General features: G+C 42.5%; 1 protein-coding gene and 1 pseudogene across 1 annotated transcript in view; one reads left to right on the top strand and one right to left on the bottom strand.

Moving 5' to 3' along the window:
• Positions 1-15,360: 15,360 nt before the first annotated feature.
• Positions 15,361-16,267, bottom strand: LOC136320262 (insulin-like growth factor-binding protein 3 receptor pseudogene; annotated as a pseudogene).
• A 1,390-nt stretch (positions 16,268-17,657) lies between these two features.
• EDNRA (endothelin receptor type A) overlaps positions 17,658-23,235 on the top strand; it is a 52,729-nt gene continuing 47,151 nt past the window's right edge. Inside the window, exons 1-2 of the mRNA XM_066281272.1 lie at positions 17,658-18,022; positions 21,631-22,117. Of these exons, the coding sequence (XP_066137369.1) occupies positions 21,698-22,117 (420 nt within the window). The 5' untranslated portion in view covers positions 17,658-18,022; positions 21,631-21,697. The remainder of the gene's footprint in view (positions 18,023-21,630; positions 22,118-23,235) is intronic.

The following is a 23,235-nucleotide window of genomic DNA, read 5'->3' as shown; positions in this document are numbered from 1 at the left end:
CATTTGAGTTTACAATTCTTACTATAGACCAACTTTACTTATGAATGTGAATTTTAAAACTCTTACTAAAATATTAACAAATCAAATCTAGCATAGATTTTAAAAAGCATTATAACTGGCCTGACCTGTGGTGGCAAAGTGGGATAAAGCATCGACCTGGAACACCGAGGTTGCCGGTTCGAAACCCTGGGCTTGCCTGGTCAAGGCACATATGAAAGTTGATGCTTCCTGCTCCTCCCTCCTTCTCTTTCTCTCTCTTTCCCTCCCTCCCAGTTTCTCTCTCTCTCTCCCTCCTCTCTGAAAATTGAATAAAGTCTTTAAAAAAAGCATTATAACTAAAACTAGTTTATACAAGGACAGGTTGATCACCATGACATTCACAGAATTCACTATATCGATATATTAAAGAACCACATGATAGATACACACACATTTGAAATTTTTATATCCATTTCTGATTCTTTTGCAACTATTAGTAAGCTAAGAATAGAAAGAAACCTCCTTAATATGATAAAGAGAATGAATCTGAAACATAAAGCAAATGACATTTTTAAGGATAAAAGGTGAGAAAGAATTAAAACTAGTCATCACTATTATTCAAAATTATTCTGGAATTCCTGGATATGCAATAAGGCAGGAAAACAAATCAAGTATAAATATTAGAAAGGCAATAGACAAGGTTTTGAATTGATATTTGTCAACAAACTATTTGGGGGTCAAATGTCTTCAAAGGATGGAAGATTTCATCTATTTGGTATCAAACAACTACATTTATAACTAAATAAGTTGAGGATGTTGGAGAGAGTGAAGGTGAAACTCACCGGGTTTTATTCTTAAGAAAATGCCAGTGAGAAAAAAAAAAAACCCTGAAAGTATTTTGCCAGGTTTTTTATTGAACTCCTACTGTCCTGTTCTTAGAACAGCTCGAAGATAAGTGAAAGTCTTTAGTAAGGTGTGTAGCCTCCAAATTTCACATTTTCCTTTAGGGGAAAACAGGATCTCCTTACAATGCAATTCCCTAATGTGATGCAGTTTGCAGAGAAACCCCAGTAAGAAAATGACATTTGCCTACACCTGCCATATATTTTTCATGGGAATACTATAAGTTTTTTTAAATGTTGGCTATAAATGAAGTTTTTAAAAATCTACATAAATTAAGTGTAAAACAGTAACAACAACAACAACAAAAGGCGGCCCCTACCCTGAGAATATTCCATTCTAGGTTGGGCAGCGCAATTGCTATACATGCCCATTCTTCTAACTTTGAAATTTTGTTGGACCAGGAACTATATCTTTTTTATTCTTTTCCATTATAAAGCTAAAATAAGGGAAAATTTTTAAAAGGAATATAATTTAAAAGTATTTAGGTAGTCTAGAAGACAGAAAAAAGTTAGATACAGTCTAAGCCCTGGAGTGAGAACGGTAAGTGGACTCAGTTGGCCAAGTCTAGAACAAGCTCGCTAGTGAGCTGAGTCAGAGGGTGTGATAGAAAGCTGAGTGTGTTTCTTTTTTTTTTTAAGATTTTATTTATTGATTCTAAAGAGAGGAGTGGAGAGAGGAGCGGGAAGCATCAGCATATACTTGCTTCTTATATGTGCCTTGACTGGGGGAAATTGGGGATTTGAACTGGTAACCTCAGCATTCGGGTTGATGCTTTATCCACCACACCAGCACAGGTCAGGCGATTAGTGTGTTCCTGAATAGGCTCTGGGAGGGCATTCTGGTCAGAGTGAATGGCATGTGGAAAGGCTATAATGGCAGGAGAGGGTAAAACTGGGAAGCACTTGCTTGAAAGTTGTTAAATGTATTTGACTAACTCAGAGACCACTAGCCTGAAAACTAGGGCCTTATCTATAAAAAAGAGAGAGAAAGAGAGAGAGAGAGAGAGAGAGAGAAAGAGAGAGAGAGAGAGGAGGGAGGGAAGGAAGGAAGGAGGGAGGGAAGGAAAGAGGGAAGAAAGGAGGAAGGAAGGAAGGAAGGAAGGAAGGAAGGAAGGAAGGAAGGAAGGAAGGAAGGAAGGAAGGAAGGAAGGAAAAGAAAAATACAGACTAGGGGATTTCAGTTTCAATTTGTAATGCTGACAAAGGGATGAGATAATGGGGAGTATTCGTTTCATATAGTTCAGGAAGAAGACAGTGAATATCCTTGTAGGACCCTGGGCTGCAAATATATGTGCAAGCCAGCCACACAATGTGACTATTAATGTAGTACTGGCCCCGAGCAAAGATAGAAGGAGAGATTGGGGTGGAGTCATTCATATAAACTCTTAAGTTAGTTCCTACCAGGTATTAAGGATGGAGAAAAAATATATATTTCCTGGGGAAACATGACCACAGCTTAGAAGTGAAAAAGGAACATCTCCAAGGAATAAAATAGGTAAGGGCTCAACGTAAAAGACCTAGAAATGCTAAAGTCAATATCTAACACTTACTGTTCTTGAGGGATGATTTTGGGGGTTTTTACATGGACAGAAATTACAAAACTACAGCATCAATAAACTAACTGGGGTGAATAACATTACTAAAATGATAAATAATGACACATAACCACATCCTTGATACTCACCTAATCAGCATTTCCTAATGTTACTTAACCACAGAATGCTTTATTGTTATAAAATGTTGATGAAACAGCAACCTAGAGAATATTACTGGATTAAAAGGAGACAGCAAAAAGAAAGTGTGTCAGGAAGATATCAAAATTGAATTCATGTTTGAGAATAAATATTTAATAAAATCACAAATATATATATTCACTAGGAAAATATTCTTATATGTTATCAAATATTTAGAATTGAATGTTATGATGTATATAATCTAAAATACTTCCACAGAAATATGTACATTTACAAAGCAGAGAAAGCAAAGTGTGAATGCTTTTGTTGAATCATTCAAATGGCAAAGGGTAACCCATGAAGCAGCGAACTGGAGCAGAGCTCCGGAGCCCGCAGTGGAGCAGTATGAACTGCATACGCCTGCAAAATCACGCGCCACTTCAAGCCACAGAATGCAATGTGATGGGCTGAATTGTGTCCCCATCCTCCTGAAAAAAAAAAATTCATATGTATACCTCAGAATATGACTGTATTTGGTGACAGGGCCTTAAAAGAGATAATGAAGGCAAAATGAGATCGTATTCTGAGCCCTAATCCAATACAACCAGTGTCTTTATGAGAAGAGAACATTAGAACATGCATGTATATAGTCACACAGAGGAAAGACCATGTGAGGACCCAGCGAGGAGGCTACCATCTACGAGGAAGTTTGGAGGCCTGCAAAGAAACCTAGCCAGTTGACACCCTGATCTAGGACTTCTGGCTTCCAGAATCGTGAGAAATAAGTATCTGTTGTTTAAACCACACAGCCTGTGGCACTTTTTTGTGGCAGCCGTAGCAAACAAAAACAGATGCTCTCCCAAATATATTTAAATCAGAAAGCTGTAAGCACAGGTCCTGGAGAGGCTGTCTAACCTATCTATCATCTTTAGGCAAAGCCAACGCTACGTCTTCCAGCTGAAGGAGAGAGAGTACCTGGGAGGACACCTCATATCTGTCGGAGATGACAGTTTTCAGAGATGGCACACCGAGAATAGAATGCTGAAATCTAAATTCTACATTCTTTACAGCACAAAACCTGTCAACCAGTTTTGGCTATCTATTTCAAAACAGTAGTCTTATTGCCTTGGTTGACAAATTAAAATGAAAAAAAATATGTAAGGCTTTGCTACAGAACACACTCTGCATTAACATTACTTAACTTTAATCAATAAATATACGTAAAAGCTAGAAGTCTCAATCATTGTGTCTTTAACAGAATTCATAGACGGTACTAAAAATACTTTTGTATTTTAAAAATATAAATTAGACAATTTTTAAAAGGCTTTTCTTCAAACTTTACCTTCCATGCAAGCTTCCTTGTCTCTTGTTCACTTCTCTATAAAAATATAAGTAGAATTGTTTCCCAATAAAATTCCTTTTCCAAAGTTACCAAGAAGTCTTGACAAGAAGCCTAATGTAGCACATGCTAATTTGTAGATGGTGTTGATTTTTCATCCACAAATTACAGAAGTAAATTTAGCAGAAAGATTTATACTCACTACTTCGCAGTGTTTCTGCAGGTCTTTTTGCACTGTTTCTCATTACTTAGTTATTTTTAATGTAAAGCAGAAGAGTTTGCCCAAAGGCTTGGCTTGACATCCTTAGAGCAACATCCCCCTAATTGCCCATCTCCGTGACCCGTTCCCACTCTTCATTTCCTTTGACCTCTCTTGACCACCCATTCATTCTTGAGACTCTCTTCTTTCTTCATGTCACAGACGCTGCCCCTCCCTGGTTCTTTCTCAGATGCTTCTCTGTTTGACAAGCTTCTAGGTGAGCAATTTTCAACTGGTGTGCCACAACGCTGGAGTGCACAGGAATTTTTAAAGCGTGCAGTACCTGACTGTTCAGTCGGGGGCACTGACCTTTTTTCCCTTAGATTGTCAAATTAAAAAAAAAAAAAATGACAACAGACAACACAACAATAGCTGTCAGTGTGAATGAATCCAAAATAAACCTATTTTTTTTGTCAGATATACATATATAAATTCATTTTATTTTTTTGGTGTGCCACAGAATTTTAGGAATTAGTTTATATGTGTCATGAAATGAAAAAGATCGAAAATCAATTTTCTCATTGATTACCTTAACTGGGTGTTTAGTACAAGGATTATCCTGGTTTCTTTGACTTTTCCTTTTTCATATTTGGTCTCCAATGAAATGCATCTCACTCATGGCTCAGGTACTGATTATCACACATTATATTTTAACCCCAAAGCCCTCACCTAGACCCAGGCCTACAGCTCCATGTGCCCATATTACAGTCACATACAACTTGAATGTTTTCAAACTGTTTAAAAATTGAATTTTTCTTCCAATATAAGCCCCTTTTGCTCCTCAAATATGCTTCCCTTTCCAAGTACCCTACTCAATTCACTGTCAATCTTCCTCACCCGGCCACTTTGCTTACGTATTGGGGGTGGTTCCTTTGGTGTGCTAACACCGAGTTCAGTACTTTTGACAGAGACTGTAGTGTCCACAAAGTCAAAAATGTACTAGATAGCCCTTCACAGAAAATGTTTCCCAACCCCTGTCTAGCAGATAGCTCTATCCTAACATTTGTTTTTAAATTATTTACACATCTCTCCCCAGCCTCCCACCCCCACATCCACCCCACCATTAGACTCTAGGCTTCATTAGAATAGTCATGTCTTATTGACATCCTTAGAACAATATCCTCTTTGTTGGCTTTTTAAATCTCTATTACTAGCACAGAACCTAGTACATAGTATTTACTCAATAATTATTGGTGATCTGTTTTGAACTCTCTCCAGGAAATTTTAGTGATTTTTGACCCTTCCTGTTTCATCCCCTAAATCTACACCCCTCTCCATCCCCTCAATCCTCCCAAAAAAAATAACAATGTTTGGTTGTATTAGATTGTCTGCAATAATTCCTTCTTTCTCTTTCCATGCCCTTGGTTAGTCTCCCCCATACTGTTCTGAGCTTTCCCATGTTACTGACTTTGACCAATGGAATAATAGCAAATACAATACAAGTGGACACTTGAAGAGTATTTGGTCATTGGGACTTGCCCTTCCTTGCTGCACTTGGAACCCTGATACCACCCCATGAATGAGCCGGTCTAGCCTGCTGGATGATGAAAGATACGTGGCCCTGATAACCTTACTTCCAGCCAAGAGCCAGATATATGAGGCTATCAAATGCTAGCTGACTGCAGATACAATATATGAGAAAACTTGACTGTGTGAATGAGTCCAGCCAAGACCAGCAAAAGAAACACCCTGATGAGCCTAACCCAAATTGCTAACCCACAAAATCATGAGTTACTAAATCATTTTTGAAACCAGAAATAACAGAGTTTGTGTTGCCTGTCACCAATTCAGCCAAAATAGTAGAGACAGGAATTGAATCTTTATGGGCACTTGTAAAGCCAGTAACCACGGCCACTATCACAGCCGCCTGACCCATGCAGGTTCTCATTGAATTCAGACAGATGGTAATGAAACAATGGAGCCAAGAACTGATGGGCCATTAGCTTTAATCCTAGCTTGCATCCAGCGGGCAAGTAAAAACACACACTGGGCTCCAAACCCCACTCATTCAGAGCTCACAAAGCTACTGAATTATCCGAGTTTTCTAGAATCAAAGGTTTCTAGCTCACCAGCCTTATTCACCTGTTCCCATCTCCTTCACCCTGCATAAACTCTGCACTAACTGGCTTCACTTTCAGCACTCCTCAATCTTGACTGCTTCTCCTCTCCTCCACGTGGTCCTTCTCTGCTCTCCTTTCTCTGCTCTCTCCTCTAATGCTAATCTCAGGAACCGAGAGAGAGCAAGCTCCTGGTCTGCCCCCACTTTATATTGTAGAAATCAAAATCTTTAATTCAATATACAAACAAGGAAGTCTCTGGTACAAAGTCACTTATCTGAGGCATAATAATAATCTGAGGATTCCTCATAAGAGTGCACCACCCCACATCAAAAAGGGTGGGAAAGGCTTAGTCTTAAAACTAAGTCTTAGTCTTTAAGAATCCTGCCTGCTTACAGCCTGTTCCCCCACACCCAATGCAAACTATAAGTGAGCAAACATATATATAATTATTTACACACTTATTTGACCAACAGCACTTTATTCAGATGGCCAGCAATCTGGCGAGACAGGGATTACATTTCCAAATCATTTCCACCACATCCTACCCCCAGCCGACCATTTTATAAGGGGAAGAAAAGGGTAAGTAAGGGTTTTGGGATTTCAAGGGAGAGTTAATCAGATCATAGTCAAAGTTAACTGGATCATGGTCAGCAAGGCGTTTTGCCCTTGGAGCACAAAGTCTTTGCTTGCAGTCTCCTGGAGCACAAAGGTGAGACATTTGCAGCTCTGGTTAAGTCATGGTAGCCTGTTCAGGTCTCCCAGTTCCTGGAACAAACCTTTTACTTGAATTAACCATTATGCCCACTGACCATAACCAAAGCCACCATTACTGAAGCTAAAATTTTAACTCTTGAGTTTCACCTCTCATTTTCTTTAAGCCAATATGTTATGGGTTTTGTTTTGTTCTTTTCCCCGGGAAGGGGATGGCTGTACACAGCACAAACTAGCTGCCGCATTGGCCTTCTTCATTTTAAATGTTTCTAAGATATATGCCTTAAACTTTATCCCCAAAGCACCAAAGCAGTGTCCATGTCCCCTTTATTCTCTAACCTCATAACACACCAGTCTTCTTGTTTCTCGTTTCTTTTTTTTTTTCTTTTTTTTTTTTTTTTTTAGTGAGAGGAGGGGAGCTAGAGAGACAGATTCCCACATGTGCCCCGACTGGGATCTACCCAGCAACCCCATCTGGGGCTGATGCTCTGCCCATCCAGGGCTGCTGGCAACTGAGGTATTTTTAACCCCTGAGGTGAAGGCAAGACAGAGCCATCCTTAGCACCTGTCCAGTGTTGACATGCTTGAATCAATTGAGCTATGACTGCAGGAAAGAAAGAGAGAAAGATAGAGAAAGGGGAGAAGGAAAAAAAGAGAACCAGATGGTCACCTTTCCTATGTGCCTTGACCTGGAATTGAACCCAGGACCTCTACGTGCTGGGTCAACGCTCTACTGCTGAGCCAACCATCCAGAGCCTTGTTCCTCATTTCTATTCAGATATGTAAAATATTTCTGCCAAATCATTCTTCATAAAACCTCTCTTTTCACTATATCCTGATCAATGATAAATAAGGACATTTTATTTCCTAAACACAAAGTCTACTTGATATCCTAAATGTCTATTTTTATATCCAAAATATCCATTGTGATCCTAAAACCATCATAAGATAATATCACCTTACAACTTCCTCTTATAAATGATGAAAGTGTTTATACTATGCCAGTCCCACCATTGTATAATATTTTGGAAGCATGAATTTCACAAGTTCATAGCCGGAGAGGATATTTGCCTCTGGAGGAATGCTACCTCACCCATATTTGATTTAGGTAATATTTAAGTGAGACTTTGGACCTTAAACTTTAGAGTTGATGCTAGAATGAGTTGATGCTAGAAAGACTTGGAGCTTGTAAAGCCAGTAGTCACGGCCACCATCACAGCCGCCTGACCCATGCAGGTTCTCATTGAATTTGGACAGACGGTAATTAAATAATGGAGCCAAGAACTGGTGAGCCATTAGCTTTAATCCTAGCTTGCACCTGGCGGGCAAGTGAAATACACACTGGGCTCCAAAACCCACTCATTCAGCACTCACAAAGCTACTGACTTATCTGAGTTTCCTAGAATCAAAGGTTTCTAGCTCACCAGCCTTATTCACCTCTATTTCCCATCTCCTTCTCTCTGCACAAACTCTGCACAAACTGGCTTCTCCCTCAGCACTTCACCTTCTTGGCTGCTTCTCGTGGCCTCTTCCACGTGACCTTTCTCTGCTCTCCTCTCTACTGCTAATCTCAGGAACTGAGAGAGAGCAAGCTCCTGGTCTGTCCCACTTTATAATATAGATTCAAATCCTTTAATCCAATATACAAACAAGTATATCAGAAACAAGTATATGATACAAAGTCACTTATCTGAGGCATAATGAGATTCCTCATAAGAGTGCACCACCCTACATCAAAAAGGGTGGGAAAGGCTTAGTCTTAAAACTAAGCCTTAGGTTATAAGGATCCTGCTGGCTTACAGCCTGTCCCCCAACACACATTAATATAATCATGCCCATACCAAGCAAGAAGGGCAACCAATATTGTAACTTGGGCGATGGGCTTCCATGTGGGCAGTGCCATCTTTAACAAAGTGAGCATAATATATTTTATTTGCCCAACAGGGCTGTTGGGAGGAAATGAATTATTTTGTATGTGTGAAGGACGTGGATTTAGGGAACCAGAGATGAAGTGTTATAAACTGAACGTTTGCGTTCCCTCGGATCCATATGTTGAAGCCTTGTGATATTTTGACCTATAAGATACATATAGTTGGTCATTCAGATGACCAAAATATAAGTCTCACATCTATTTGGTCTTTGTAAAGCCAGAAGCCTGGGCCAGAGCCACTATCACAGCAGCCCGGCCCATGCAGTTTCGCATTGGATTCGGACAGTCTGCAAAGAAACAGCGGAGCCAAAAACTGGTGGGCCTTCATCTTTAATCCTAGCTTGCACCCGGCGGGCAAGTAAAAACATACACTGGGCTCCAAAACCCAATCACATTCAGTGCTCACAAAGCCACTGACTTATCCGAGTTTCCTAGAATCAAAGGTTTCTAGCTCACCAGCCTTATTCTCCTCAGTTCCCCATCTCCTTCTGTAAAGCCAGGAGCCAAGGCCAGGGCCACTATCAGAGGAGCCCAGCCCATGCAGGTTCACATTGGATTCGGACAGTCCACCCCTATGCTCACTTTACTACCCACAATTTACATCACCAGCATTCCTGTGCAAGGAAATTAGAACATTACACAGATTACAACAGCAAAATCATACAGTTTCAACAATTACAAAGGTACATTTCACCAGTCTCTGAGCACTTAGCCCAAAGCGCAAAATGTCCTCGGTCTTCTTTCTAGCCACGGGAAAAGCTTCCCGGGGTAGGGGAGTGCTTCCAGCAAAGCCACCCCCCACCCCCATCAGGGTATTTCACATTGTCCAAAATCCATAATCCATAAGTCCATCCAACAAAGGAGCCAATGCCCACTCCGGTCGTAGTCCAGGAAACCAGTCCACGCACATGGGGCGTCAGCCACCCCCCTCATTCCTGCCATCCTTGCAGGTCTTACACTGTCCCAAAGAGGGGCACATGGCAATGACAGTCAGCATTTCCATCTTGGCTCTGGAGAGCATGATAACGTTCATCCTATGTCCCCAAAATCGCAGACCTACCAGGGCCGCAGTAGGTGCTCCTTCCAGCTGGGCTTCTATCTTCTGGAGACTGTGGATCACAACTCCAGCTCGATTCTCCTCATCTTCCAAAGAGGGACTGAAAACATCAGCTCCGGCTGCCGGGCTCGAGCCTCCATCTGCCGCTGCCTTCTGCTCCACAGACCTTGCAGCTCCGGACCCAGCCTCAGCTTCAGCCCCAGCCCTGGCCTCCTGTCGTTGCTGGTTCTCTGCAACATCCAGGGCAAGCTGCAACTCACGAACCTCTGAATCCTCCTCCAGCATTTGCTCTATTTCCAGGAGAATCTCGAACACATGGTTGGCCTCCTCCTCCAGCATTTCCTCCAGCTCCAGGGTCAGCATCTGTTTCTCCTGCATTTGCTCCAACTCCTTCCGCTGCTCGGCTTGCAGGTCCCGGGCAGCCTCTTCCACAGAGCTCTCGGTTTCCTCACACATGGCTGTAAAAGTCAGCCAGCCTACAATCCCCAAAAGGACAGCCATGGGGAACCCTAACACTAGCCAGTCCTCTACTCCACCACTCAAAGGCTCCTTGCCGATCTGTATCAAATCCTGCCGACTACGCCAAATGTAAAGCCAGGAGCCAAGGCCAGGGCCACTATCAGAGGAGCCCAGCCCATGCAGGTTCGCATTGGATTCGGACAGTCGGTAAAGAAACAGCGGAGCCAAAAACTGGTGGGCCATAGTCTTTAATTCTAGCTTTGCACCCGGCGGGCAAGTAAAAATACACACTGGGCTCCAAAACCCAGTCACATTCAGTGCTCACAAAGCTACTGACTTATCCGAGTTTCCTAGAATCAAAGGTTTCTAGCTCACCAGACTTATTCACCTCTGTTCCCCATCTTCTTCCTTATCCCAGATACAAACTCTACACAAACTGGCATCTCACTCAGCACTCCGCCATCTTGGCTGCTTCTCCTGGCCTCCTCCACGTGGCCTTTCTCTGCTCTCCTCTGCTCTCTCTTCTAATCTCAGGAACCAAGAGCCCAAGCTCCCACTTCGTCCCCATTTTATAGTGTAGCAATCCAAACTCTTAATCCAATATACAAAACAGGGAAGTCTCTAATACAAAGTCACTTCTCTGAGGCATGATTGGATTGTACCGCCCTACATCAAAAAGGGTAGGAAAGGCTTAATCCCAAAACCAAGCCCCAGGCTACAAGGATTCTCCCTGCCTTTAGCCCACCCCAACACACATTAATATCACTTGGGCAATGGCCTCTTTAACAAAGTGAGCATAATACATTTTATCTGCCCAACACCTTCCTTATCCCAGATACAAACTGTACAAACTGGCCTCTCACTCAGCACTCCACCATCTTGGCTGCTTCTCCTGGCCTCCTCCACGTGGCCTCCTTCTGCTCTCTGCTCTGCTCTCTCCTCTAAATGATAATCTCAGGAACCAAGAGCCCAAGCTCCCACTTCGTCCCCATTTTATAGTGTAGCAATCCAAACTCTTAATCCAATATACAAAACAGGGAAGTCTCTAATACAAAGTCACTTCTCTGAGGCATGATTGGATTGTACTGCCCTACATCAAAAAGGGTGGGAAAGGCTTAATCCCAAAACCAAGCCCCAGGCTACAAGGATTCTCAACACATTAATATCACCTGGGCTATGGCCTCACATGGGCAGCGTAATCTTTAACAAAGTGAGCATAATACATTTTATCTGCCCAACAGTCTTCATCACCCCCTCTCCCCTCTGTCACTCTTTCCCTGTGCTATGGAAAGAAACAGCAAGAAGAACCACTTGCATTGCTACCAAGTTTCTACAACTTAGAGTTGTAAAACAGCTCAAAGATGGTAGGTGGCACAGATAATACAGAAGATTGCACTAGACAGGACATCTAGTAATCTGTCCTGCCAATTTCAAGCTCTGTATAAGTTCCCCTGACATAGCTAAACAACCAACTATAAGCCAACTGCCCTGAGGTTACTCCAGAGGAGAGGTGCTGTCACCTGTTCTGATTAAGCATAGGCACAGGCATTTTCTGTCTGTCTTCATTGCCAGCACAACCCACAGCTCCCCAGTCCAACCCAGCCTAAAGGAACATTCAGGAGTCAGAGTCACAGTGATGTCATCATAGCATCCAGCTCGGCATCTAGTCCTCAGTCACTAGCAAACTCTGGAATCTTCAGGCCCTTGCTGTTTTGTTAAAGGATCCAGGCTGCAGTGTTATATAAACTCTGCCATGAATGGCTGTTCTCCTCATGGCTAACTCGGGCATCAGATCCCCACCCAACTTTTACCTTGTAGTTCCCTGGGCACCATTGATCTCCTCAGCCTTTGCCACTACTGTTGACACTTTCCTGAAGTCACCCATGTTGTCATGTGAAGCTGCTTTTTCTGCTCTACCAGTCACCACAAGGACAAACAAGAAGGAACAAATAAAAGTGAGAAGAACTGAATTCTGATTAAGTGCCAAGTCTTTGGGTACTTTACACTCTTTGTTTTAAACTTACGACACTTTTGTTTCTGCTTTGATAGTTAAAAGTAAATTATACCTCTCCTAGAATTTCTAAAATATAAGACCAGTCTTCTATGTACCCAAAATAATCACATTTAATAAAATTAATATCTTAATAGCATCTTACACTTAATCCAAACATCAATTTTCCCAGTTGTCCAAAAACTGTCTTTGACAGTTGGATTATATACGACCAGGATTCAATCCCAGACAGTGCAACTGATTGTTGCTCCCCTTTAAGTCTTAATCTAGAAAACAATCCTTTTTTCATTGACTTCTTGTTGAAGAGGCAGAGCTAGTAGTCCTATAAAATGTCATACTTTCTGCATGTGTCTATTGCTTCCTCGTGGTATTTATTTACCTTGTATGCCTATCTCCTATCTTTCCTCAAAAGTAGAATAGCTAGAGTATTGATTCAGGTTATATATTATATTTTTGGCCAGATGAAATATATCATCGGAGGACACCTAATATCTGCTTGCTCAATCATTAGTGACACTTAGGTTGACTGATTTTTTGGCTCTGCAATGAGGCCACCAGCAGTTTACAAAACATTGGGCTGCATTAAGCCTTAAGTTTATTTATTTTATTTATTAATTGATTGATTTTAGCGAGAGAAGAAGGAAGGGAGAGAGATAGACAGAGAGGAACATAGATCTCTTCCTGTATGTGTGCTGACCAGGAATTGAACCAGCAACCTCTGTGTTTCGGGATGATGCTCTAACCATTGAGCTATCGGGCCAGGGCCCTTAAGTTTATTTTGATGTAATAACCTTCAGTCTTGACCACCAACACACTTCAGAATCTTCAACCACCTGTCTGCAAATTAACATTTTGGAATACTTCCTTTTGAAAACAAACTGCCAGCAGTGAACTTCAATAAAAAAATGGACCTTCAACACAAGGCATGCTTTTTTCCCTCCAGGTCAGTGATGGGTGGGGCCCAGCACCTCGGTCACGGCACAGCTCGATGTGAAGACTGCAGTGGCAAGGGCAGTTCTGCGATGTACCTTTCCCCAGTTTCTCCACCTTTCCCCTCACAACCAGCCTCTCTCTCTTTGAAGTTCTCCTCTGAAGCTTCGGTTTCATTTCCCTCTGGGAGCCCTAACATGAACACAACATTCCTAGCAAATAATACTCTGAGACTCAGATCCTTGACTGCATTTCAAGTCTGAGGATCTCAGGAATTAGCAATTGTGAAATGGATTGGCAAATTTGAATCAAGAAACTTAAATTCGTAAGAAAATTTACCCTGAGGACGCAAAAAAATTGACTTTTAAGTGCTACCTTGAGTACTTCCTCTTCAGCAATTGTCATTTAGGAAATCAATAATGATAATATAATGCTGAGAAAAGTCACCGGAACTACCTATTACAGAAATGCTCCACTTAATGAGCTGCTTGAACCAGAAATCACAGAAAGTATCTCCGAAACCTAGAACACCTGCAAATCTGTAGGCATCCTGCCTTCCAAGGAGAAGAAATAACCTTTGGAAGTCAAATGTATTAATTATATGTTCATTAACAGTACAAAGCAGGGATTATGGTGGGGTGGGGGATATAAAGCCTTGTCTATTGGGAGAGGGGTTACTGGAGGTAGTTAATTTGCTTGAAAACTGGTTTAAATTCACTAAAGTCATTCTTCCCAAAGTAAAGCCGAGAAGATGAGAATACAAATCTCTAACAACTTAGGAAAGTTTGTGTTGTTCTCTTCTAAAATAAGGCAACCCTAACCCCTTACCAAAGTGAGGTCTGTGCTGTTGACCTCATAAACATATTTATTTACTAAAAGATCTTTCTTAGAAGAGGAAATACATTCATTTTATGAACTTATAGGCAAGATCAACAGGTAATATTACAGGAAGGTAGATTTCATCTTAATGTCAGGAAGAATTATTTTTATTGTGGCAAAATCCATATGATATAAATTTATCATTTTAACCACTTTCAAGCACAAGGTTGTGGCATTAAGTACATTCCTGGTGTTGTGCAGCATCACCACCATCCATTTCCAAAACTTTTTCAACATTCCAAACTGAAATTCAAACACATAAACAATAAATCCTCATTTCTCCCTTTTTCGGAGCCCCTAGTAACCACCATCCTACTTTCTGTCTATATATTTTCACTAATACTCTAAGTTTCTTGTATAAGCAGAATCATAAATATTCGTCCTTTTTTGCATCTGGTTTATTTCACTTAGCATAATGTCTTTGAATTTTAGCTAAGTTGTAGCATATGTCACAATTTCATTCCTTTTTAAGGCTAAATAATATATATTATATATATATATTATATATATATGTATATCACATTTGTTTATCAATTCATCCATAGATGGCCATTTGGGTCGTTCTCACCTTTTGGCTCTTGTGAACGATGCTACTATGAACTTGGATATACAAATATCTGATTAAGCCTTTGCTTTCAGTTACTTTGAATCTATAGCCAGAATTGGAATTGCTGGATCTTGCAATAATTTTTATGTTTAATTTTTTGAGAAGTTGCCATCCTGTTTTTCACAGCTACTACACTATTTTACATTCCCACCATCAATGCACAAGAGTTCCAATTTCTCCACATCCTGTCAACACCTGTTGTTTTCAGCTTTTTTTATAATAGCCGCCCTAATGGATGTGAGGAAAGACTTTTTAATAACTAGAGCTGCACTATAGTGGGACGAGCTGTCCCAGGAGACAGAGGCTGATGGATGTGCTCTAGCAAAGACTGAATAGACTGACATACTCACCAGTGCAAGCTGTGCACTGTCCGAGTACATCTGATCACAGGGTGAGGAGGGGCTGACATCCAGCACAGGGCTCCCATTCCAAGGTACAAACCCAGGTGTAGAGCTGCCTCTTCTGGGAAGAAGCAGCATTTATTTTCTTCCTTAAAAGTATTGCCAGTTTATCAGGCCCTGTGCTTGCAGGGGCAGCTTTTTCTTTCTTTCTTTTTTTTTTTTTTTGAGCAAAAACTCCGTTTATTTCCCCCACACACATTCTAGCTCTCCACTTTCTGAAACATCTCTTCCAACTCAGAATCAAGGCCCAAGAAGCTGATTCACACCTGAGAACAAGAGAGGAAGTATGCCAGTACCCTCAGAGCCACGTTCTAGACCAGTAGGACTCCCGGCGTGGGTGAAAGCACACAGCAGTACAAAAACAGAGAAGGCCACAGAAGAGAAGCAGAAGGTGCCCAACACCAGCAGCCTGGAGCCACACAGAGCCAGCTCCTCCGAGGTGAGCAGCTTGGTGAGTGCAAGGCCTTCCTGGCTCCAGACCCTGACACAATCCTCGGCCATCCTAGGGCTCAGGGTGGCATTTCCTGCTCCGTCCTCCAAGCAGGATACAGGCGGCTGGCTGGAGGGCAGGAGAGCTGGAGCAGCGCTAAAATTCAGGCAGACACCGGGTGTCCTTTCTGCGGTCACCCTGGCTGTAATGAGGACAAGCTCTTCTGCAGAAGACCCTTTCAATCCCATCTGACTACCTGGAACCTTGGCTCGGAATGTCTGGGTCTTGTTCCTGTCTGGACCATCTCCAAAGTTCAAGGTGGTCAGCAAACCCACAACACGGGACCCGTGCCACTTCCCTGGGACTGTCTCAGTCACAGGGCACAGGTTCAGCTGGCCAAAAGATCTCAAGAAGGAGACCCAGTCCTGAGGGACATCAGGGCTGTGCAGGCCAGTCCTGTGAGTGAGGAAGAAGCCACCAAGGCCCAGGCCAGAAAGGCCAAGAAGCAGCAGGATCAGAGTGGCACAAACCAGAGGTAGATGGTGGGCCAGGCAAGTTGTGCCCTGCCTGGCAGCTGCCCATGGGGAGCAGAGGGGTCTGGGCCCTCACGGAGAACCGCTCCAAGCCCATGGAGGCCGGGGGCCCCCGCGACGTCACACGTGGAGCCGTGAAGGGGCAGGGTCCATGCTCCCCCAACTTTTCTTCTTTTTTTTTTTTTTAATGCAAATCAAGGCCCTTGTAAAAGCCTTCGTCACAGGGATGCTGTGAATAGAACAGATTAATAATGCCTAGTCCAATTGGATTAGATGACTAATAAGGCCCCTTTCAATGGTGATACTCTGTGGATCTCTTTGATGGTTTTATAAAATGCCCGCCAATTTCTTTGACACTGCATGCATTGACAGTGGAGTCTATGTACTCTCGCCTTGAATCTGGGATCTGTGACAGTTCTACTATAGAATTCTGCAAAAGTGACACTATTTCCAGGCCCAGACCTTAAGAAACGGGCAGCTCCCACTTCCTGTCTCTTGGAACGCTCCTTGGAACCTAGCCACCATGCTATGAGGAAACCTATACTACTTTGTAGAGAAGACACAAATGGTGAAAAACCAACACTCATCACCAAGTAAGTGAAACTATCTTGGAAGTGGAGCCTTCAGCCCCAGCAAAGATGAGCTGTCTCAGCCAAGAACCACCCAAATTGCAGACTGATGAGTAAATGACCATAGTTGTCTTGGCCACTACCATTTCAGGGTGATTTTTCATAGCTACAGTAGATCACCAGAACAGTCTGTAACATAATGTGACCAGTTATCTAAATGCACACTTGCACAATATGCCTCACACCAGCAGTGCACTGAAGAACTCCCAGGCTGGGCCCTCAAATTTCTCTCATGTCAACAGGCCATGGCCTTTGCTCCTCATCTCCTCTCCCATGCCCCAATTTAGCAGAAAATCTGTGCCAGATAAAGATGCTGAGGTCCACCTTCTGTAGCGTCTGCACCGTCATTATTTGGATTTCTCAAGGAATCATAGGTTTCTCTGAACCACACCCTGGACCCCTCCTTAGACTTTCCCAGGCTCCTGCTTTGCCCTGGACTAGTAGCCTTGGGGTGTTGGCTTCAAGGGGAATGAGAGACGCTAACGGTATTTGATCAAGTAAACTTCCGTCCATATTGGCTCTTTTACTTCCTCGGAGTTTAAGAGGGAGTGTAGAAACCAAGCAAAGAGGGATGGGACGCGGCGGAGAAACCATGCTTGGACCCCGGCTGGCTCTGTCTGCAGCGGCTCTATCACTAATCCAACTGGCCTGCACTTCTCAGGAAGAGAATGGGTCTCCCTGCAAGGCCTCAGATCTCAGGCTTGTCTCTCAAACTACTCCCCTTCCTCGACTATCCGCGCCCCCACCTTCACATCAGGAAGGAAATAGTTAAAACAAGACTCCTACTCTTCAGGGCCTGGGAGGGGGCGGCAGCTTTGTGCTTTATAGTGGCTGCCTAGGGAGGGCTGGCAGCTGAGTCCGTTCTTGCTGTGCTAGAGCAGAGCAGAAGGTCTGGGAGATTTTGGAGGAGAAGGGGAGGACAGACAGACTGAGGGGCGTGTTCCTCTGGAGTGCTTTTCTCGCTAGCCCTTGCGCGCGCATAGTCATCCGTGTGGTCTAGCGATTGTGACTGGTGGTGGAGAAGCTCCATCCCCGCCGGAGGCTGGGGGCTGGGGAGACCTCCCCGCAGAAGCGGTGCCCAGGAAGTTTTCCGAAGCGGAGGTAGCCGTGCAGCCAGCACAGCCCCGGTGCAGGAACCCGGGACCCACGCCACCCACTCTCGCCGGCTCTGCTTCCTCTCGCCCAGGCGCCTAGCAAGGACCGGGCAGCTGTCTGCGCCCGCCTAGCTCCACGGTCGGTGCAACTATTTCCTCCTGGGGCCCCAGGCAGAGGTGGGGGAGGCGCCGCCTGAGCCCCTTAGTTGAGAGGAGAAGGAGTGGGTATATTTTTCACCAGCGTCCTGCGCCTTGGGCGACCCTCCGCACAAGGGTTGGTACCCACCTGCCTAGGGGCGCGAGGTGGTGCAAGCGCCTTCCTAGGAAGGGTACATTCCAGAAACGTTTGGGGTTTGGGGAACTGTTTGAAAGCCTCTCAGCTTCCCCATGCGGGATTCGGATTTTTAGTTAAAGGAAAACACAGTTCTTCCTGGGTCTCCCTTTGCCCCAGGCATGCAAGAACTTTTGGAACATCCCGCCCTTGTCGCAGTCTCTAAAGCCTACTCTGCTCATAAAGTGTGTCCTGCAGCCTTTTCTTCCTCGCCTGCTTCTCCTCTCTGCTCACTGGGGTTGTCAAGGGTAGCCAAGGGCACTCTGTGTGAGAGACAGATGCTTTGGAAAACCCCCTTTGTAGCTGGTTTGGAAACTTGCCCTATGGGTATTTGGGCATTTGGTTCCATGCTGTCCTTTAAAGGGCACTTGTTGCCTTTCACGTGCAGCAAACTAGGGCTGTTTCTAGATAATCAGCTTCTGTTTACACCAGCCTAATTGCATTCCCGGATAGAGTTGGCCGCTGGAGGGGGTTGGGTGGGTGGCATATTAAAGTCAGACGTTGTCAGTAAGGAGAGTTGACCATTTCTTTCCCAGTGAGCAAAACCCACAGAAAACTTGTAAAAAGTACCTGGTTTATTGTTTCTTATTTTGTAGATGTTTATGGCTCCCCCTGTTCCCCACACCCATCCTTTCTGTTTTAAGTGTTAACTAATTGAAAAACACTTTGATAATCATTTCATGTAAACTACCTGCTCTAAATTCAGGCCATTTGGGTAAGATTGGAATTTCCAAATTACTAATTAAAGGTGAACTTTGATCCTGAGAATTGGAGATGTTAAAAGTACAAGCATAAGGATTAGGTTCTCTTCCTTAATAAATAGCTTTTGAACTTCAGCAAAGTCTTAGACATCAAATAGGAGAATGCTGATTCTAGAAACCGCGTCCTTGAGGTCTGAATTGGAGATGCTTCACTAGAGCTATGACTGATTATGACTGATTATTCCAAGAACAGCATGGCTTAGACCCATGGAAATGAGCTACAGACTCATCCTTGAAAGAACATGGTCTTTGATGAGGCTTCTTTTCTGTGTGTGGTTTTGTATTTTTCACCCAATATATGGCGTCCGCATGCCTTTGCCAAGTATCCCTTAGTTCTACAGCTTAATACGTGTAGAGAGCTGAAGGAGATGTCATTGGAACTGATTTCTTTGGTGGTGTCATTATTGGAGAAGGAGGAAAGGTGGTTTTAATGATAGCTAGCTCACACTTTGCTAAGATCCCCCAGCCTTGCCCTCCTTAGCTCCTGCCGTGTATCTGACCAAGCCAATCAGCAAGCTGACCTTCAAACACTAGTGGTACCTTTCTTGAGCAGTGGAATATCCCCCGTGGCCAGGTCAGTTTCCTTACTAGGCTTCCGGCAGACTCTAATGAACAAAGAGACATTCTCTTTCTGGGAAAAGCCTTCTCTTCTAGTTTTAAGAAAACTACTACTAAAGGTTCCATTCTGACTGAGAAAGTGGGAGGCTTTAGTCATTAAGCAGCACAAGATATTGAAGTATTTTTTTTTCCCTATCTCTGTTCTGGAGAGCAGATGACAGTATGCTTTGTTCTTAGAGTACTGGTCTCCAGTGCAAAACCAAGATGGTATCTATCAATATTTGGTCAGATACTCATAACCATGAGAAGAAAAAACTACAAACTTTTTATAAGACCAGACGGATCTGACATGTATGTAGTATACCCCTAGCTTTAAAAAAAACTGATTTTTTTTATCATTTTGTATCATTTATTTTTATACTATCAGACAGAGTAAATCCCCATAAGTAAAGTAAAATAAGCATTATATCTGTCGTGTCACTTCTTAGCCATGAAAACTTGACTTAACTTCTTTAAGACTCAGTTTTCTTATATGTAAAATGGGGATACTGCCCCCCCCCACACCGAGAGTTGTAAAGTTCCGGTCAGATAACATACACATGCATAGTGGATTACTACTATACATAAAATGTTATTATTTCAGGAAGAACAGCTGGAAAAGACTAAAGTGTGCAGTACTTGCTCCTTATGTTTACTATAGACCTTATACAATCTGAATAAATCTTATTTCACCTACATATTGACTAAAGCTAAGTTTTATTGATAACTGTCCAAGATATCTGTCAAAACCCCTAAAAGTGGTTAATATCAACCATGAATAGACTCAGAAAAAGGACACAATTTTTTTAATTAAATCATACGTCACAGACATACACAGCACTGCATAAATGAGTGTACAGTCTTCATTTAAAGACTCATAAAAAAAGAAAATATAACAATATTAAAAATTGAGGATCATTTTTATTTACTTTTGATTATCAAACAAACAAATGGTCTTTTGAAAATATCTAACCACCCTCCTGAGGCTACTGCTGCATTGAAACTCTGGAAACTTCATTAAAACATTTTAGGTGCTAAAAAGGCATGAGAGGGAGAGACAGTGTAGTCTAGCAGTTACAACCCCAGGGCTCTAAGTTGCATTAACTTGCCTCACAGCTTTCCCACCTGTGCCTTTGACAAGCATTGTGATGTCCTGAGTCGTTCTTTCCCTACCTATATCATGGAGCTGTGTATCCGCTTCACAAGGCGTCACACATGTGGAATAGTCAGCACCAGGGGCAGGCAAGGCGCAGACATCCCCAGGAAACCCAATTGGTGTGCCTGGCCCGGGGAAGGCTTTCACTCCCAGTTTCACTCACTGACAAACATCATGACAATAATATCTGAGGAATGGAAAAGGCTAAAACTGTCAGAAGATATATGCTGTACACATGAATCATCATGGCTTTCAATAAAAATAAAAATTTGGTCTTAATCAGTTATATCATGCTTAATTAAAACTAAAATTGTTACATGCATCAATGGTGTTAACCAGGGTTCTGATTTTAAATTAACATTTTGTAACACTTTAAGTGGCTACCTATGCTGCATTTTATTCTCATGTTCCTTATTTACCACACCCAAAACAGCACACATTTTTGAATGTTGGATTCTTAATTATAGAATTGTTAATTTTATGCCTGAACACTGTGTAGCTTTTGCTCAGCATACAATGCCTTTTCTCTTACACTAATAAAATTTATCTCAACTCTCAAAGATTTTTGTAATTCAGGTTCTTATCAGCCCAGGTGAGATGAATAGAAAGCAGTAGCTTTTAATCTGCTTTTTAATGGGAAAACTGCCATATCCTCATGCATATTATAATCTTGATATAAGTAGAGCTGTGGACAGAGATGAGAGAGAGAATTTGCCCTAATAAAACTTTGGTCTTTTCTGTTTTTGATCTGCCTTGAGGTCAGCTGACATAGATAGATATATCTTATCTAATTACCAAATAAATCCTGCTTTTTAACTGAAGCAGCAAATAATCATTGGCTGCAGTCTTACTGGCAGCTGGATTTTGTAGCCAAAATTATTTTTTCTCCTTTCTTTTTTTAGGTGAAAAAAAAAAAGGGAGGGTGTAAAAGCAACACCATAAGAGACATTTCCTCAAATTTGCATCAAGATGGAAACCATTTGCTTCCGGGTGTCCTTTTGGGTGGCACTGGCTGGATGTGTAATCTGTGATAATCCTGAGAGCTACAGCACAAATCTGAGCGCTCGTGCGGACGATCTCACCACTTTCCGTGGGACAGACCTCAGCTTCCTGGTTACCACGCATCGACCCACTAATTTGGCCCGACCCAGCAATGGCTCAAAGCACAACTATTGCCCAGAGCAGACTAAGATTACTGCAGCTTTCAAATACATTAACACTGTGATATCCTGTACTATTTTCATCGTGGGAATGGTGGGGAATGCCACTCTGCTCAGGATCATTTACCAGAACAAGTGTATGAGGAATGGCCCCAACGCGCTGATAGCCAGCCTTGCCCTTGGAGACCTTATCTATGTGGTCATTGATCTCCCTATCAATGTATTTAAGGTAGGAAGTAACCACAAATGTATCAATATTTGCAAGTTTGAACATATGCTCTGATACCACAGTAAGAGAGTTGGTTGCAGACTTTTCTGACCTTCTGAATTTTAATCTGTGTTTTTACTGAGAGCAGTTTCTGCTATCTTACAACTAGTTGCATTTTAAAACTTTATTATTTGTTAAATGTTGCACTTCTTTTTGAACTTAATTGTTAAACAATTAGTATTTCAGGAGTGACTCCTCAAAGTCGTGGTCTTTCTTGCATCGAGTCCTCATGCCAGCCCTGAGCTTGCTGAATGGATGGGCAATCTTAGGGAGAGCACTTGATTTTTCAGAGACTCAGTTTGCAGGGTGAGACCTTCCAAGCGCAAAGAGTTCTTAAAATAAATATATTGAGTCTCAGTGCCCTTTTTAATGCGATGCTGTTCAGAAGCCTTATACCCACAGTATGGCTGGAAAGGAAAAGCACCTATTTCATTTTGACCGTCTGGATTGATGGTTGAAGCCAACACACATGCTGGCCTCCCTCGGTTATCTGGGTGACTGAGAGATAATGGATCCACGTGACCGCAGGCCAGTGTTGACCTCAGTGAGCAGTATTGCCAAAACTGTTTAAAACAAGCATCTGCTTACTGTTGCCACCTTCATTTCCTTAGCTTACATTTAAGGAGTGCCCACGTGTGCCCACCCCAGAGTGGGGCGGAAAGACCCAAAGACGAATCAGACCAAGTTTGTGTGCGGGTGGGAGAGGAAGATAACTGACCCGCTTTTGCTGTGGTCACCTTGCTTTCAGGACTATTTCGTACCAAAACAAACTAAGGCCAAAAGGAATTAGATATTCCATATTTGGTCTGGAGGTCGCGAAGGAAACTTGCTGCAAGAATTCAAATGAACTAAACTTCAAATGCAGTCATGATTTATGTCAGATATCATGTAATATCTTTATCCTAACCCCAGGAAAAGCACTTTCCTCAGCTTTTATTTATTTCTTTTTTTTTAAAATCTTCTATGTATTATCCATAGAAATGAAACTATTCAGTGCAAATTATCTGGAATATCTCCAAATTTGTTGAAAATCCAAAAGTAAAAAAACCTTTGTTTTACATTCATATAGAAATGGATAA

This window comes from Saccopteryx bilineata, chromosome 1 (genome assembly GCF_036850765.1).
Source record: "Saccopteryx bilineata isolate mSacBil1 chromosome 1, mSacBil1_pri_phased_curated, whole genome shotgun sequence".
NCBI classification, from domain to species: Eukaryota; Metazoa; Chordata; class Mammalia; order Chiroptera; family Emballonuridae; genus Saccopteryx; species Saccopteryx bilineata.
The sequence above is the reverse complement of the archived record's forward strand: the minus strand, read 5'-3'. Positions and strand labels throughout refer to the sequence as shown.